At 41.4% G+C, this 18,398-nt stretch overlaps 1 protein-coding gene across 1 annotated transcript in view; it reads left to right on the forward strand.

The window, feature by feature from the left end:
* LOC128657557 (ADP-dependent glucokinase) overlaps window positions 1-18,121 on the forward strand; it is an 86,073-nt gene extending 67,952 nt beyond the window's left edge. Inside the window, exon 7 of the mRNA XM_053711933.1 lies at window positions 17,184-18,121. Within this exon, the coding sequence (XP_053567908.1) occupies window positions 17,184-17,851 (668 nt within the window). The 3' untranslated portion in view covers window positions 17,852-18,121. The remainder of the gene's footprint in view (window positions 1-17,183) is intronic.
* Window positions 18,122-18,398: the final 277 nt, after the last annotated feature.

Raw genomic sequence — 18,398 nt, forward strand, 5'->3', positions numbered from 1 at the left:
AAAAGTTTGATTCATTTGGCTTATGAGACTGCTGGACAGCAGCCTCCTGAGATAATTATGGCTCATTCCACTAGGGCTGTCTCCTCTTCTTGGGCTTTCAAAAATGAAGCTTCTGTGGAACAGATTTGCAAGGTGGCAACATGGTCCTCTTCGCATACTTTTTCCAAATTCTACAAATTTTATACTTTTGCCTCGGCTGAGGCTTCTTTTGGGAGAAAGGCTCTTCAAGCGGTGGTGCCTTCTGTTTAGGTCGTCCTGCCTTTTTTATCCATCCCTGTACATTTTGTGTCCTCTAGCTTGGGTATTGGTTCCCACTAGTAATTGGAATGATGTTGTGGACTCTCCATGCCATAGGACAGAAAAGAAAATTTATGCTTACCTGATAAATTTCTTTCTTTGCGGACATGGAGAGTCCACGACCCCGCCCTCTTTTTAATTATAATTCAGCAGTTTTTTTGTTAAACCTCAGGCACCTTTTTCACCCTTGTGTTTCTTGTTTTTCCATTTTCCTTCGGCTGAATGACTGGGGATTATGGGTAAGGGAAGTTACACTTAACAGCTTTGCTGGGGTGCTCTTTGCCTCCTCCTGCTGGGAGTTGAATATCCCACTAGTAATTGGAATGACGTTGTGGACTCTCCATGTCCGGAAAGAAAGAAATTTATCAAGTAAGCATGAATTTTGTTTTTTCACAATATTCCTTTAAATTAATGCTACAAGCATATTCCCCTACTTTGCAACCTGACTAGGGATATTTGATAGCAAAAATCTCTGAAAAGCCCACAAAATCTCTTAAACTACCTGTTTGTTGCTGAAGTTTTTATGTATACAGCTGCAAAACTCCCACCTGAATTCAGAAATGCTACTTAATTGGTACTGATGACCAATCGGCCTTCTCTATTAACAAATGGCTTCCTATCCCCTCATTTATTGCCCCCAGACCGATTAAGGCCCTTTTTATCTCACATAATCCGCACTACTGTTAACAATGCCTCTTCTGTATTCTGCTGCCTCTCATCACCCACGCTTCTTTTCAGTGCCTCCACACCGACGCAACTGTGCTCCACCTTCACGGGGACGCTCCACCTTCAAGCTGATGCTCCATCTTTACAGCAGCATTTTACTGCTGCACCTACATACCCAGCCTTCAATAGTGAGTGAATGTTGATTTAACATTCACTCACTTTCTTTCACTACTCACCACAGTTCAATTTGTACTTGCTAGTGGGCGAGTGGAAATTTTGAGCCCAGCAGTGTATTATTGAGACCTATTTGAACACATCTTGTCTAGCCAATGACAAAAGGCATATGTCTGTAGCCTCCAATCTCCTATTTGATAAGGTGTGCAACACACAACTTTCGGTGCACATACTGTCTAAGTAACAGAGCTAATGCTGCAGTGATGGAGAAAAGAAAACGTAAATTTATAAGTGATCTATTTGGGAATAGAGATACACTCACAGTTCTAAAGCAACACACTTTAAGATAATTGATGCCCCAGTCTTAAATAAATATTTATGAATGTATACTGTACTTTGCCAATTTATTATCTTAAAAAATAAATTTTAACGTAGATTATAACTTAGTATAAATGCTATTGTTGCCGATTTGGTAGGAGCTAGTTGCCGATTGGTGGCAACACACATTTGTATCTTGTGGTTGGCTAACTATATTTGTTCAGCTAGCTGCCAGTAGTGCAGTGGTGTTCCTTCAGCAAAGGATAACAAGAGAATGAAGCACATTTTTAAATATAAGTAAATTGGAGAGTTGATTAAAAAGGTATGTTCTATCCAAATCATGAAAGAAAAATGTGGGGATTCCTGTCCCTTTTAAGAATAAAAAAAAAAAATCTAGTTTGCTTACAAAATATTTATTGTAAAAAAGTAAAATTGAGAAGTAAAAAAAAAATCATTATTTCTCTTGTAAGGTGTATCCAGTCCATGGATCATCCATTACTTGTGGGATATTCTCCTTCCCAACAGGAAGCTGCAAGAGGATCACCCACAGCAGAGCTGTCTATATAGCTCCTCCCCTAACTGCCACTACCAGTCATTCTCTTGCAGCTCTCGACATGATAGGAAGTAGCTAGAGAGATGTGCAGAATTGTATGTAGTTTATCTTCAATCAAAAGTTTCTTATTTTCAAATGGTATCGGAGTTGTACTGTTTTAGCCTCAGGCAGAAAGTTGAAGAAGAGTCTGCCTGTGGTTTTTGATGATCTTAGCAGGTCGTAACTAAGATCCATTGCTGTTCTGACACATAACTGAAGAGATGAGGTAACTTCAGCTGGGGGAATGGCGTGCAGGGTCTCCTATGAGGTATGTGCAGTTTAAATTTTTCTAGAGAAATGAATATGCTAGAAAATGCTGTTAATACCGGATTTATTTAAGCTAAGCCTGATTACAGTGATTTAATAACGACTAGTATCATGCTTGCTGTAAAAGGTAATATTTTTATTACTTTCTCACATTACTGAAAATAAGATAACGTTTGCTGGAAGTGTTTAAACGTTTTTTTCTACATATTGGTGATAAAACTTTATTGGGGCCCAGTTTTTTCCACATGGCTGGCTAGATTTTGCCTAGGGATAGTTTTTTATGGCCCTCTCACTGTGAGTACAGGTTGGGAGGGGCCTAATTTCAGGCCTAAATCGTGCAGTAGTTTTTGCAGCTTGAGACTTCCAGCTTCCCTGAAGGAGTCCCCTGAACACTTAGGACCTCTACAAAGGGTTTTTGTGCCTTCAAAAGTCATTGTATGGGCAGGTAGGGCCACAGCAGAGCTGTGGCAGTTTGTTGTGACTGTTAAAAAACGTTTATATCGTTTTTTTGATCCAGTTTTGAAACTAAGGGGTTAATCATCCATTTGCAAGTGGGTGCAATGCTCTGTTAGTCTATTATACACACTGTAAAAATTTCGTAAGATTTACTGCTTTTTATCACTGTTTTTCAATTTCTGACAAAATTTGTTTCTCTTAAAGGCACAGTACCGTTTTAATTTTTCCTTGTTTACATTTATCAAAGTGTTTTCCAAGCTTGTTGGTCTCATTGCTAGTCTGTTTAAACATGTCTGACATAGAGGAAACTCCTTGTTCATTATGTTTAGAAGCCATTGTGGAACCCCCTCTTAGAATGTGTACCAAATGTACTGATTTTACTTTAAGTTATAAAGATCATATTCTGTCTTTAAAAGATTTATCACCAGAGGAAATTGACAAGGGGGAAGTTATGCCGACTAACTCGCCCCACGTGTCAGAACCTTTGACTCCTGCTCAAGGGACTCCCGCTCAAGTGGTGCCAAGTACATCTAGCGCGCCCATGGCGTTTACTTTACAAGACATGGCGGCAGTTATGGATCATACCCTTACAGCGGTATTGTCCAAACTACCAGGGTTACAAGGAAAGCGAGACAGCTCTGGGACTAGAAAACATACAGAGCTCTCTGACGCTTTAGTAGCTATGTCTGATATCCCCTCACAATATGCAGAAGCTGAGGCAGGAGAGCTTCTTTTTGTGGGTGATTTTTCTGACTCAGGGAAGATGCTTCAACCTGATTCTGATATGTCTACATTTAAATTTAAGCTTGAACACCTCCGCGTGTTGCTCAGGGAGGTTTTAGCTACTCTGGATGACTGTGACACCATTATAGTGCCAGAGAAATTGTGTAGATTGGATAAATACTATGCAGTGCCTGTTTACACTGATGTTTTTCCAATACCTAAAAGGTTTTCAGAAATTATTACTAAGGAATGGGATAGACCAGGTGTACCGTTCTCTCCCCCTCCTATTTTTAAGAAAATGTTTCCAATAGATGCCGCTACACGGGACTTATGGCAAACGGTCCCTAAGGTGGAGGGAGCAGTTTCTACCCTAGCTAAGCGTACAACTATTCCCGTCGAGGACAGTTGTGCTTTCCTAGATCCAATGGATAAAAAGTTAGAGGGTTACCTTAAGAAAATTTTTATTCAACAAGGTTTTATTCTCCAGCTTCTTGGATGCATTGCCCCGGTCACTGCTGCTGCTGCCTTCTGGTTTGAGTCTCTGGAAGAGGCCTTACAGGTAGAAACTCCATTGGATGATATACTTGACAAGCTTAAAGCGCTTAAGCTAGCCAATTCATTTGTTTCTGACGCTGTTGTTCATTTAACCAAACTAACGGCTAAAAACTCAGGTTTTGCTATACAGGCACGTAGGGCGCTATGGCTTAAATCCTGGTCAGCTGACGTTACTTCAAAGTCTAAGCTTCTCAACATTCCCTTCAAGGGGCAGACCCTATTCGGGCCTGGACTGAAGGAGATCATTTCTGATATTACTGGAGGAAAAGGTCATGCCCTTCCTCAGGATAGATCTAATAAATTAAGGACCAAAAAAACTAATTTTCGTGCCTTTCGAAACTTTTAGACGAGCGCGGCATCAACTCCCTCTAATGCAAAACAAGAGGGAAATTTTGCCCAGTCCAAGCTGGTCTGGAGACCTAACCAGGCCTGGAACAAAGGTTAGCAGGCCAAGAAGCCTGCTGCTGCCTCTAAGACAGCATGAAAGATCAGCCCCCGATCCGGTAACGGATCTAGTAGGGGGCAGACTTTCTCTCTTCGCCCAGGCTTGGGCAATAGATGTCCAGGATCCCTGGGCGTTGGAAATTGTGTCCCAGGGATATCTTCTGGACTTCAAAGCTTCTTCCCCAAAAGGAAGATTTCACCTCTCACAATTATCTGCAGACCAGATAAAGAGAGAGGCATTCTTACATTGTGTTCAAGACCTCCTAGTTATGGGAGTGATCCACCCAGTTCCAAAGGAGGAACAGGGGCAAGGCTTCTATTCAAATCTCTTTGTGGTTCCCAAGAAAGAGGGAACCTTCAGACCAATCTTAGATCTCAAGATCCTAAACAAATTTCTCAGGGTCCCATCTTTCAAGATGGAGACTATTCGAACCATCCTACCTATGATCCAGGAGGGTCAATACATGACTACCGTGGACTTAAAGGATGCTTATCTTCACATTCCGATACACAAAGATCATCATCGGTTTCTCAGGTTCGCCTTCCTAGACAGGCATTACCAGTTTGTGGCTCTTCCCTTTGGGTTAGCTACGGCACCAAGAATCTTTACAAAGGTTCTGGGGTCACTTCTGGCAGTCCTAAGGCCGCAGGGTATAACAGTAGCCCCTTACTTAGATGACATTCTGATACATGTGTCGAATTTCCAAATTGCCAAGTCCCATACGGACATTGTTCTGGCATTCCTGAAGTCTCATGGGTGGAAAGTGAACGAAAAGAAGAGTTCTCTATCCCCTCTCACAAGAGTTTCCTTCCTGGGAACTCTGATAGATTCTGTAGAAATGAGGATTTACCTGAAAGAGGACAGGTTGTCAAAACTTCTAAATTCCTGCCGTGTTCTTTATTATACTTCTCGCCCTTCGGTGGCTAAGTGTATGGAAGTAATCGGCTTAATGGTAGCGGCAATGGACATAGTTCCGTTTGCCCGCCTACATCTCAGACCGCTGCAACTCTGCATGCTCAGTCAGTGGAATGGGGATTACACAGATTTGTCCCCTCTACTAAATCTGGATCAAGAGACCAGGGATTATCTTCTCTGGTGGCTATCTCGGGTCCATCTGTCCAAAGGTATGACCTTCCGCAGGCCAGATTGGACAATAGTAACAACAGATGCCAGCCTTCTGGGCTGGGGTGCAGTCTGGAACTCTCTGAAGGCTCAGGGGTCGTGGACTCAGGAGGAGGCACTCCTTCCAATAAACATTCTGGAACTAAGAGCGATATTCAATGCTCTTCAGGCTTGGCCTCAGCTAGCGGCAGTGAGGTTCATCAGATTTCAGTCGGACAACATCACGACTGTAGCTTACATCAACCATCAAGGGGGAACAAGGAGCTCCCTAGCAATGTTGGAGGTTTCAAAGATAATTCAATGGGCAGAGATTCACTCTTGCCATCTATCCGCTATCCATATCCCAGGAGTAGAGAACTGGGAGGCAGATTTTCTAAGTCATCAGACTTTTCATCCGGGGGAGTGGGAGCTCCATCCGGAGGTGTTTGCACAGTTGATTCAACGTTGGGGCAAACCAGAACTGGATCTCATGGCGTCTCGCCAGAACGCCAAGCTTCCTTGTTACAGGTCCAGGGATCCCAAGGCAGCGCTGATAGATGCTCTAGCAGCGCCTTGGTCCTTCAACCTGGCTTATGTGTTTCCACCGTTTCCTCTGCTTCCTCGTCTGATTGCCAAGATCAAACAGGAGAGAGCATCGGTAATTTTGATAGCACCTGCGTGGCCACGCAGGACTTGGTATGCAGATCTGGTGGACATGTCATCCTTTCCACCATGGACTCTGCCTCTGAGGCAGGACCTTCTACTTCAGGGTCCTTTCAACCATCCAAATCTAATTTCTCTGTGGCTGACTGCTTGGAGATTGAACGCTTGGTTTTATCAAAGCGTGGTTTCTCCGAGTCGGTCATTGATACCTTAATACAGGCGCGAAAGCCTGTCACCAGGAAAATCTATCATAAGATATGGTGTAAATATCTTCATTGGTGTGAATCCAAGGGTTACTCATGGAGTAAGGTCAGGATTCCTAGGATATTATCTTTTCTCCAAGAAGGATTGGAGAAGGGTTTGTCAGCTAGTTCCTTAAAAGGACAGATTTCTGCTCTGTGTATTCTTTTGCACAAACGTCTGGCTGAGGTTCCAGACGTGCAGGCGTTTTGTCAGGCTTTAGTCAGAATCAAGCCTGTGTTTAAACCTGTTGCTCCGCTTTGGAGTTTAAATTTAGTTCTTAAGGTTCTTCAAGGGGTTCCGTTTGAACCTTTGCATTCCATAGATATTAAGCTCTTATCCTGGAAGGTTCTGTTTTTAGTAGCTATCTCCTTGGCTCAAAGAGTTTCGGAGTTATCTGCTTTACAATGTGATTCCCCTTATGTCATTTTTCATGCAGATAAGGTAGTGTTACGTACCAAACCTGTTTTTTTATCTAAGGTGGTATCTAATAAAAATATCAATCAGGAGATTGTTGTACCGTCACTGTGTCCTAATCCTTCTTCAAAGAAGGAACGTCTTTTACACAATCTTGACGTGGTTCGTGCTTTAAAGTTTTATTTACAAGCTACTAAAGATTTTCGTCAAACATCTGCATTGTTTGTTGTCTACTCTAGACAGAGGAGAGGCCAAAAGGCTTCGGCAACCTCTCTTTCTTTTGGCTAAGGAGTATAATACGCTTAGCTTATGAGACTGCTGGCCAGCAGCCTCCTGAAAGGATTACAGCTCATTCTACTAGAGCGGTAGCTTCCACATGGGTTTTTAAAATTTGATACTTTTGCTTCTTCGGAGGCTATTTTTGGGAGAAAGGTCTTGCAGGCAGTGGTGCCTTCCATTTAAGCGCCTGCCTTGTCCCTCCCTTCCTCTGTGTCCTATAGCTTTGGTATTGGTATCCCACAAGTAATGGATGATCCGTGGACTGGATACACCTTACAAGAGAAAACATAATTTATGCTTACCTGATAAATTTATTTCTCTTGTGGTGTATCCAGTCCACGGCCTGCCCTGTCATTTTAAGGCAGGTGTTTTTTATTTTTAAATTACAGTCACCACTGCACCATATAGTTTCTCCTTTCTCTTGCTTGTCTTCGGTCAAATGACTGGTAGTGGCAGTTAGGGGAGGAGCTATATATACAGCTCTGCTGTGGGTGATCCTCTTGCAGCTTCCTGTTGGGAAGGAGAATATCCCACAAGTAATGGATGGTCCGTGGACTGGATACACCACAAGAGAAATAAATTTAACAGGTAAGCATAAATTATGTTTTCTTTTACAAGATATGACGAGTCCACGGATTTCATCCTTACTTATGGGACATCGCCTCCTGGTCAGCAGGATGAGGCAAAGAGCTCCACAGCAGAGCTGCATAAATAGCTCCTCCCTTCCCCCCAACCCAGTAATTCTCTTTGCCTGTGTTAGTGATAGGAGTGAGGTAAAGTGAGGTGTTAGTTTAGATTCTTCAATCAAGAGTTTTTTATTTTTAAATGGTGCCAACGTGTGCTATTTTATTACAGAGCCGCTTCTGATTTTCTTTTTAGGCTGTGGGAACTGATGGACTTTTGTCTCCACTGCGCCTCCCATGATTGAGCTGCGTTTCTGTGTGTGGTCTTGGAAGTTGTAACTAAGACCCTTTTTCCTTCACAGGACCTCAGGAGGGAGAGTGGACCTCTTGACACTGTGAAGTTGTGCATGCTGTTCCTCAGCATGGAGGTAAGTGCAGTTTTTTATTCTGGGACACAGCAATAATACCTAAGATTAACTGTACTTGCACTATTATATTAGGGGCTAAAACAAGAGGTTCCTTTAACTAATAGTGAAATATCCAGACATTCTAGCAGTCTAATTACCTAAAAGCACTGGGATATGGGTACAAGACCGACATATTTTATTTATCCAGACACTCTGGCATGATCCTCACGGTTCCTAAGTCTGCTTGTAGGGATATTTACCAGCGACTTTAGGTGCGCCTTGCTTGCGATGTTCAGACTGATCGCGGGGGGGACTTGATATGCCGATCTGGTGGACATGTCCTCTCTGCCACCGTGGAAGCTTCCATTGAGGCAGGACCTTCTTATTCAGGGACCCTTCCATCATCCGAATCTAGTTTCTCTGCAGCTGACTGCTTGGAGATTGAACGCTTGATTTTATCTAAGCGGGGGTTCTCTGATTCGGTCATTGATACCTTGATTCAGGCACGTAAGCCTGCTACTAGAAAGATTTACCATAAGATATGGCGTAAATATCTTTATTGGTGCGAATCCAAGGGCTACTCATGGAGTAGGGTTAGGATTCCCAGGATTTTATTTTTTCTCCAAGAAGGATTGGAGAAAGGGTTGTCAGCAAGTTCCTTAAAGGGACAGGTTTCTGCTTTGTCTATTTTGCTACACAAGCGTCTGGAAGATGTTCCAGATGTTCAATCTTTTTGTCAGGCTCTGACTAGAATCAGGGTGATAATATCTTACAGCGCTCAACCAACTTCCTTATAGCTCCTGGATGATAGGGTACCTAGCTCACCCTAAATAGAACAATTTGTATAGCAAAATATCCAAGAAGCGCCTAAATAGAGGCAAAGGAAGAATCTAACAAATTGAACTAATGGAGATGTCACTTTCCATATACTAATCAAACATTTATTAACATATATTAATATGTATTAACAAGTATTAACATAATAATTAATAACATGGATCCATGTAACACATAATATTAAAATTCAAGTAAAAACAATTGACAATTTGGACAATTAAATCCTAATCATAAATCAATAACAGATATTACTGTAGAATAATAAAATATTGCCAGTTATGGAGATAAACAAATAAGAGTCAGATGAAATGATCTCCAAATGATGGTAATGATTCCAAAGTATGTGTGATATAGTCCCCTTTATAGTGAAAAAAGGAAAAAAATCCAGTGGAAAAATGTGGATGAAAAAACAAAAATGGAAATTGCAAATGTTTAATTGCTCCTGTGAAAAAATATATTAGAAATCCCAATAACTGTGCTTTTTCTTTCAGTATTGCCTTTAGTGATTCCTGTAGGTTAAAAAAGTGACATAGTGCAATAACGTTTCAAAATACAAATAATGTTGAAATAATGCTCACCAAATATTGTCAACGCGTTTCGGCCTCTTTAACAGGCCTTTCTCAAGACAAGACATTCACAAGGAGGATCATTCACTAATATAGTTATTGACACTATATATTTGGATTATATATATTCTAAACCCCATTATAACATTTACTTCATTTTTTTATCACATTTTTCGATCACACATTTATGTTTTTGGTTTTGATATTATTTTTTATCATATTTTGTCATTTTTTGGGATTTCTAATATATTTTTACACAGGAGCAATTAAACATTTGCAATTTCTATTTTTGTTTTTTCATTCACATTTTTCCACTGGATTTTTTTCCTTTTTTCCCTATAAAGGGGACTATATCACACATACTTTGGAATCATTACCATCATTTAGAGATCATTTCATCTGACTCTTATTTGTTTATCTCCATAACTGGCGATATTTTATTATTCTACAGTAATATCTGTTATTGATTTATGATTAGGATTTAATTGTCCAAATTGTCAATTGTTTTTACTTGTTTTTACTTGAATTTTAATATTGTGTTACATGGATCCATGTTATTAATTATTATGTTAATACTTAATACATATTAATATATATTAATAAATGTTTGATTAGTATATGGAAAGTGACATCTCCATTTGTTCAATTTGTTAGATTCTTCCTTTGCCTCTATTTAGGCGCTTCTTGGATATTCTGACTAGAATCAGGCCTGTATTTAGACCAATTGCTCCTCCTTGGAGTTTGAATTTAGTTCTTAATGTTCTTCAAGGGGTTCCATTTGAACCTATGCATTCCATAGATATTAAGTTATTATCTTGGAAAGTTTTATTTTTGGTTGCTATTTCTTCTGCTTGCAGAGTTTCTGAGCTTTCGGCATTACAATGTGATTCTCCTTATCTTATTTTCCATGCAGATAAGGTAGTGTTGCGTACCAAACCTGGTTTTGTTCCTAAGGTAGTCTCTAATAAGAATATTAATCAGGAAATTGTTGTTCCTTCCTTATGTCCTAACCCTTCTTCTAAGAAGGAGCGTCGGTTACATAATCTGGATGTAGTCCGTGCCTTGAAATTCTACTTATAGGCAACTAAGGATTTTCGTCAAACATCTTCATTATTTGTTGTTTTTTCTGGGAAACAGGGGTCAGAAAGCTACGGCTACCTCTTTCTTTTTGGCTGAGGAGTATCATCCGTGTTGCATATGAGAGTGCTGGACAGCAACCTCCAGAACGAATTACGGCTCATTCTACTAAAGCTGTGGATTCCTCATGGGCATTTAAAAATGTTGCTTCTGTTGAACAGATTTGCAAGGCTGCAACTTGGTCGTCTCTTCACACTTTTTCCAAATTTTCCAAATTTGATACTTTTGCCTCGTCCGAGGCTGTTTTTGGGAGAAAGGTTCTTCAAGCAGTGGTGCCTTCAGTTTAGGTCCCTGTCTTGTCCCTCCCTTTCATCCATGTCCTATAGCTTTGGTATTGTATCCCATAAGTAAGGATGAAATCCGTGGACTCGTCATATCTTGTAAAAGAAAAGGAAATTTATGCTTACCTGATAAATTTATTTCTTTTACAATTTTTTTTTTTTTTTTTTACAAGTCCACGGCCCACCCTGTCGTTTTCTAGACAGGCTTTTATTTTGTTAAACTTCAGTCACCTCTGTTCCTTGGCTTTTCCTTTCTCTTCCTAACTTTGGTCGAATGACTGGGTTGGGGGGGAAGGGAGGAGCTATTTATGCAGCTCTGCTGTGGAGCTCTTTGCCTCCTCCTGCTGACCAGGAGGCGATGTCCCATAAGTAAGGATGAAATCCGTGGACTCGTCATATCGTAAAAGAAATAAATCAGGTAAGCATAAATTTCCTTTTTTTTTTTTATGCCCACCTTTAGGGGCCAGTAGTGCCTCTATACAAGGAGACATAGGGGCAGAATTATCAAGCTCCGAATGGAGCTTGATGCCCCTGTTTCCGCGCGAGCCTTTAGGCTCGCTTGAAACAGAAGTTATGAAGCAGCGGTCTAAAGACCCGCTGCTTCATAACTTGTCCGCCTGCTCTGAGGTAGCGGACAGAAATCAACCCGATCGGGTTGATTGACACCCGCCCCTGCTAGCGGCCAATTGGCTGCGAATCTGCAGGGGGCGGCATTGCACCAGCAGTTCACAAGAACTGCTGGTGCAATGATAAGTGCCGAGAGCATATGCTATCGGCATTTATCGATGTGCAGCAGACATGATACGCTACATCGTATCATGTCCGCTCGCACTATGATAAATCTACCCCATACTGTATACATTTTAGCTATCTTTGTTTTTATCATTAGGTTTATGGTTCCATATATTAAGAAGTGCCTCTGTGTGTTATCTTTTAGTGGTAGGAGCAGTTTTACTAAATTACCATTTTTGACCAATGGCTCTAATAATTTGACCCCTGGGTAAGCATATACATATGAAGGGAGAATTACATCAGGGACATTAACTTATATGTATAAACACTTGAACTTTTGTGCTATTAGAGTTCATCATTGTTTTGTTATTTAAAAAAGTAAAATGAGAATTTGTGTTTTCCTTTCGTAAGGCAGGGAGAGTCCACGACTTCATTCCTTACTATTGGGAAATACAACACCTGGCCACCAGGAGGAGGAACAGACACCCCAGCCAAAGTCTTAAATATCTCTCCCATTTCCCTTATCCCCCAGTCATTCTTTGCCTTTCGTCACTATTGGAGGTGGCAGAGAAATGTCAGAAGATTTGGATAGTCTTGTAATGGGTATGTTCCCTTCGAGAAAGGACTGGAGTTTTAAGTAATCATGTCAACCTCTCCGTGAGAGTATTGATGAAAGTTAGAGTTTGGAGATGCAGGGAAAGTTTTTCTGCGAACCCATCCAGACTGTCGCCAACAGCTCCCGAGCAATCAGTGTTGACGAATTTCACTGCTTGCTGCTACACACTCAAGTCCACGTCAGAAGTGCTGCTGCAAGACTGTCACACTTGAGAGGCTGTGCCTGTTCCACAGCATGGATCCTGGAGGGTGAGACCGTTTTTTATGTATACATTTTAAAACGCTATACAGGGTCACAGTTTATTTCAACCGGCGACACTCTGTCGGAGCTCATTGAGGTGGAGACTCCCCTCAAGGATATTCAGGAGAGAATTAATGCACTGAGAATTGCTAACTTCTTCATCTGTGACGTGAATATGCAGATTATTCGGATAAATGCAAAGACTACTGGCTTTGCGGTTCTAGCCCACCAGGCTCTCTGGTTGAAGTCTTGGTCTGCGGATATGACTTCTAAATCCAGACTCCTTTCTCTTCCCTTCAAGGGGAAGATTGTATTCGGTCCAGGGCTGGACTCCATTATCTCTACGGTTAACGGAGGGAAAGGTGCCTTCTTACTGCAAGATAAGAATAGGCCTAAGGGACGGCAACTGTCTAATTTTCATTCCTTTTGTGCTGACAAGTCGCAACAACAGCAGTGCTCTTCCAAGTCCTATCAGCCCAAGAGTACTTTGAAGCCCGCTCACTCCTGGATTAAGTCCAAACAGACTAAGAAGCCCGCCAAGAACAAATCGGCATGAAGGGGTGGCCCCTTTTTTCAGGCACTTGGTTCCAGGATGTACAGGATCCTTGGGTCCTGGAGGTTGTATCTCAAGGATACAGGATAGGATTCAGGTCTCATCCACCCAGGGGCAGATTCCTACTCTCCAGTCTTTCGACAAGACCAGAAAAGAGGGCTGCCTTCTTAGGTTGCATATGGGATCTCTCCTCTCTAGGAGTAATTGTCCTGGTACCTACAGCAGAAAGAGGTTTGGAGTTTTAGTCAAACCTTTTCGTGGTTCCAAAGAATGAGGGAACTTTTCGTCCTATTCTGGAGCTAAAGTGCCTAAACAGGTTTCTGAGCGTTCCCTCTTTCAGGATGGAGACAGTGCGGTCGATCCTTCCTCTGGTTCAGGAAGGACAGTTTATGACCACAGTGGACCTGAATGATGTATGCCTTTACGTTCTGATTCATAGGGAACATTTTTCTGTTCCTGAGGTTTGCTTTTCTGGACCAGCACTTCCAGTTCATGGCTCTTCCGTTTTGGCCTAGCTACTGCTACAAGGATGTTTACAAAAATTCTGGGGGCTCTTCTAGCCGTTGCCAGAACACGAAGTATTACAGTAGCACCTTACCTGGACGATATCTTGGTACAGCTACAATCTTTTCGTCTAGCGGAAGAACATTGAGTCCCTTCTCAGTCTTCTTCGATCACATGGATGGAAGATAAACTTGGAAAAGAGTTCTCTTACTCCAAGTACAAGGGTGAATTTCCAGGGAACTATAATAGACTCCATATTCATGAGATGTTGCAAGCTAACTTCTGCATGTCTTGCCCTCCAGGCCCTCCCTTCTGATCAATATTTTGGAACTAAGGGGAATCTTCAATGTCTTGAAGGCTTGGCCCCTTCTGGGTTTGTCCCAGTTTATCAAATTCCAAACAGACAATATAACCTTGGTTGCCTACATCAACAGGGGGGAACGAAAAGTTCCTGGGCGATGAGAGAAGTATCTTGGCGTACATCTGTGAGTCTCAGTCCACTCTAGTATCTGTTAGCGATCCACATTCCGGGTGTGGACAACTGGGAAGCGGACTTCTGCAGCAGGCAATCCTTTCACCCAGGGGAATGGTCTCTCCACCCGAGGTGTTTGCAGAGATATGCAGCGAGTGGGGGACACTAGAGATAGATCTCATAGCATCCCGCCTCAATAACAAGCTACCCAGGTACGGGTCAAGGGACCCTTAGAGGATAGAGAGGGATGCTCTATCAGTACCATGGAGGTTCAGGCTCATATATCTTTTTCCTCCATTACCGCTTCTCCCTCGTGTGGTGGCTCGCTTCAAGCAGGAGTGAGCATCAGTGATTCTGGTTGCTCCGTCGTGGCCGCAAAGGACGTGGTTTGTGGATCTGGTGGGGATGTCCTCATCTCCTTAGTGATGGTTACCTTGTCATCAAAATCTAGATTATCCGAGGCTGACTGCGTGGAGATTGAATGCTTAGTCTTAGCCAAGAGAGGGTTTTCTGAGAGTGTTATCGACACTCTGGTTCAAGCTCATAAGCCAGTTACTCGTTGTATCTACCATAAAGTGTGGAGGACGTTTACTGGTGTGAAGAGCGTGGCTTTTCCTGGCATAAGGTTAAGGTTGCCAGAATTTTAGCTTTTCTCCAGGATGGACTGGAGAAGGGTTTATCTGCTAGTTCCCTGAACGGACACATATCGGCCCTGACGGTATTACTGCACAAAAGATTGGCCGAGTTTCCGGATGTGCAGTCCTTTGTTAAGGCTTTGGCTAGGATCAGACCTGTGTTTAGATCTGGGGCTCCGCCCTGGAGCCTCAATCTTGTTCTTAGTGTTTTGCAGCAGGCTTCGTTTGAGCCTTTGCATACTGTTGACATTAAATTGTTATCTTGGATGGTTCTTTTTTTGTTGGCTATTGCCTCTGCGTGCAGAGTTTCTGAGCTTTCTGCTTTACAATGTGACCTTCCTTATCTGTTTTTTCATGCGGATAAGGCGGTTTTATCACTAAACTAGGGTTCCTCCCTAAGGTGGTGTCGAATCATAACATTAATCAAGAAATTGTTGTTCCTTCCTTGTGTCCTAATCCTTCTTCAGCGAAGGAACGCTTGCTTCACAATCTAGATATGGTTTGTGGCTTGAAGTTCTATCTTCAGGCTACTAAGGGATTCAGACAATCTTCCTCTTTGTTTGTCATCTATGCGGGTAAGCGTAAGGGGCAGAAGGCTACTACGACTTCTCTATCTTTCTGGTTGAGGAGTGTCATCCGCTTAGCTTATGAGACAGCGGGACGACAGCCTCCTGAGAGGATAACGGCTCATTCCAATAGAGCAGTGGCTTCCTCTTGGGCTTTTAAGAACGAAGCCTCAATGGATCAGATTTGTAAGGCAGCTAAAGCAGCTTTCGAGAGAAAAGTTTTGCAGGCTGTGGTGCCCTCAGAATAGGGTCCGCCTCTTTCTTTTTGTTCCCTCCCGTTATTCAGTGTCCTCTGGAGCTTGGGTATAGTTTTCCCAACAGTAGATAATGAAGTTGTGGACTCTCCCTGCCTTATGGAAGGAAAACATAATTTATGCTTACCAGATATATTCCTTTCCTTCCTGGCAGAGAGAGTCCACAACCCCACCCGAAATTTATGTTTTGATGGGCGGCTCCCTTTTTTATATTATTTCTTATGGCACCTTTTATATCCTGATGTTTCTCCTACTTTTCCTTGTTCCCTCAGCAGAATGACTGGGGGGTGGGAGGGATATTTAAGCCTTTGGCTGGGGTGTCTGCCTCCTCCTGGTGGCCAGGAAGGAAAGGAATTTATCTGGTAAGCATAAATTATGTTTTTATTTTTGTGAAATTAGTTTTCCAAATACACCTGTTTAAGAATGAACATTAGGTAAAAGATTTCTGTTTTTGAATGATGCCTATTTGTGCAGTCTCATTTAATTTACTTAATCCATACTCAAAGAACATATACAATACAGTAAGGAATCAAATGAGCACACTGCTTGATTATATAATATCTATTCTGGGATGCAACTGCTAAAATATGACTTACATTTAAAAAAGGCAGGTTTGTTATACTGATTGTATATTGTACAATATTTATCTGTTGTAAAATGATCGTCCCTGTGATATCCTGTAGTTATGTCACCTCCTCTAGACGGAGTAATGAAGTACATTTAGTATAACCATGTATCAAAATGTATTTAGTTGTAGAATAACAAAAACTTTAAGCCAGGAATGTAGTCCATTGGTAAATACACTTTATAGTCACAGAGATATTTACAAGTCAGAAGTTAAAATGCAGTAACCATGGTTCAAGATGCTTTTCCACTCTTAATTTATACAACATACACCTTTTTTTAATTCTCTTTAGAAAAACTAAACATGTTTATTGTGTGATTGTGTCTCTTATTAAAAGGACATGGTAATAAAGAATAATCTTTCATAATTCAAATGATGATGCAATCTTAAACAACTTTCCAATGTATTTCTGTTATCTAATTTGCTTTGGTCTCTTGGTATCCTTTGTTAAAAAGCATACCAGGTGAACACAGAAGCTGGGTGCTAGCTGCTTATTGGTGGACGCACATATATGCCTCTTGTTATTGGCTTACCAATGTGTTCAGCAAGCTCCCAATAATGCATTGCTGGTCCTTTAACAAAGGATACATAGAGAATGTAGCAAATGTGATAATAGTAAACTGGAAAGTTGTTTAAAAATGTATGTTCTATCTGCATCATGAAAGAACTATTTTGGGTTTCATGACCCCTTAGCGATTCACTATAAAATGGCATTACAAATCCTGGAAGTGATGCATTTAATGTTACTAGAATTTTATTCATGCATCCTAACATTTTGTTATATTGTACTTCTATCTATATATAGAGACCCAAGTCTGGCTTCTAAATAGATTTGTCAACCCCTGGCCTGTATCATACATTTTTGAGTGCTTATTTTCTGAAAATATCTGTTAGTTTGTTGCAATGCATATCTTTTTATAACTGTTGTTTCATATGAAACAGGTCAGCGCGAAGCTAGATTGAAGGTGCTTCAGGAGCTTCTGTCATCGATGGACCCAAATAAAGGCGCCCACTTTGAGATGGCCTCATTTGTTGAGCAAAGCCTATTGAAAGACCTGCTGGAATACATAATACCATACTCTGATTCCCTTGGTATGAATGAACAAGAGCTTCCCAACTTACTTAGTTTGATCAAGGGAGGAAACATCACGGTCCTATCAGACCCTTATCCTCGTGTGGCATCCATACTGGACCAAATGAGAGAGCTGTATCGGCTTCTTAGATCTTGGGATATTAAGGAGGGCCAGCGACGTTTAACTCGGCTGCATGTTCACACCTTAGCCTTCCAAGTCATGATGGTGACCAAAGGATCCATGTGGAAAAACACTATGTCTGCCACTGCAAAGGCATCCTTGACCGCCAATCGTCATGTGTGTGGCTCATCTCAGATTGACACAAGGAAGGCCAAACTAATTATGGATGATTCATTCTCTGTAAGCCGTGAAGTAGGCAGTCATAGAATTTCTTTTAGCGAATCACGACCTGTGTCTTGTTGGGAAGAAGATAACTATGAGATATGCCTAGCACCTGTGTTAGTCTGTACTGAGGTATTTCAGACAGCGGGTGGTGGAGATAACATCTCTGCTGCAGGACTTGTATTGCAGATTTGATAAGATAGCTCTTGAAATTTGTTGGTCAACACTCCTTTCGTGTAGAACAATTTTACAGACAGTCCTAAGAAGCTGGTGGTTTTGAAAGTAGAGAAGAGAATTAGAAAAAATCTTGTTTAAAGAGTGATCTGAGCCATTACCTTGATTTTTTTTTAAAACAATGTGAAATAGGTTCTGCTCCAACAGAACTTTAATATTTTATGTAATCTGCATTCTGGAAATCTCAGCTTGTTCTCCTGAGTTAAAACATTCCATTTATGTTTCATTTCTCCTGTTGTGTTTTTAAATATTTATTGTTAAATACTCTTTATTGGTTTATAATTCAGTTGTATTGTTCACCCTCTTTACAAGACATTACAAATGACTTCTATAAAATGGGGCCTGTTTGCCCTCACCTGAGGGAAGGAATCCATTCTTTTTAAAGCAACATTTCACTCCATAATCTTCAGAAACGCACTTCATGCATTGCTTCCTTTTATAATTATATTACCACTTGATTTTTTACAAACCGCAGGCACACACAGTCTGTATTTATCAAAGTGCTCAT

Source organism: Bombina bombina, chromosome 4 (assembly GCF_027579735.1).
Source record: "Bombina bombina isolate aBomBom1 chromosome 4, aBomBom1.pri, whole genome shotgun sequence".
NCBI classification, from domain to species: domain Eukaryota; kingdom Metazoa; phylum Chordata; class Amphibia; order Anura; family Bombinatoridae; genus Bombina; species Bombina bombina.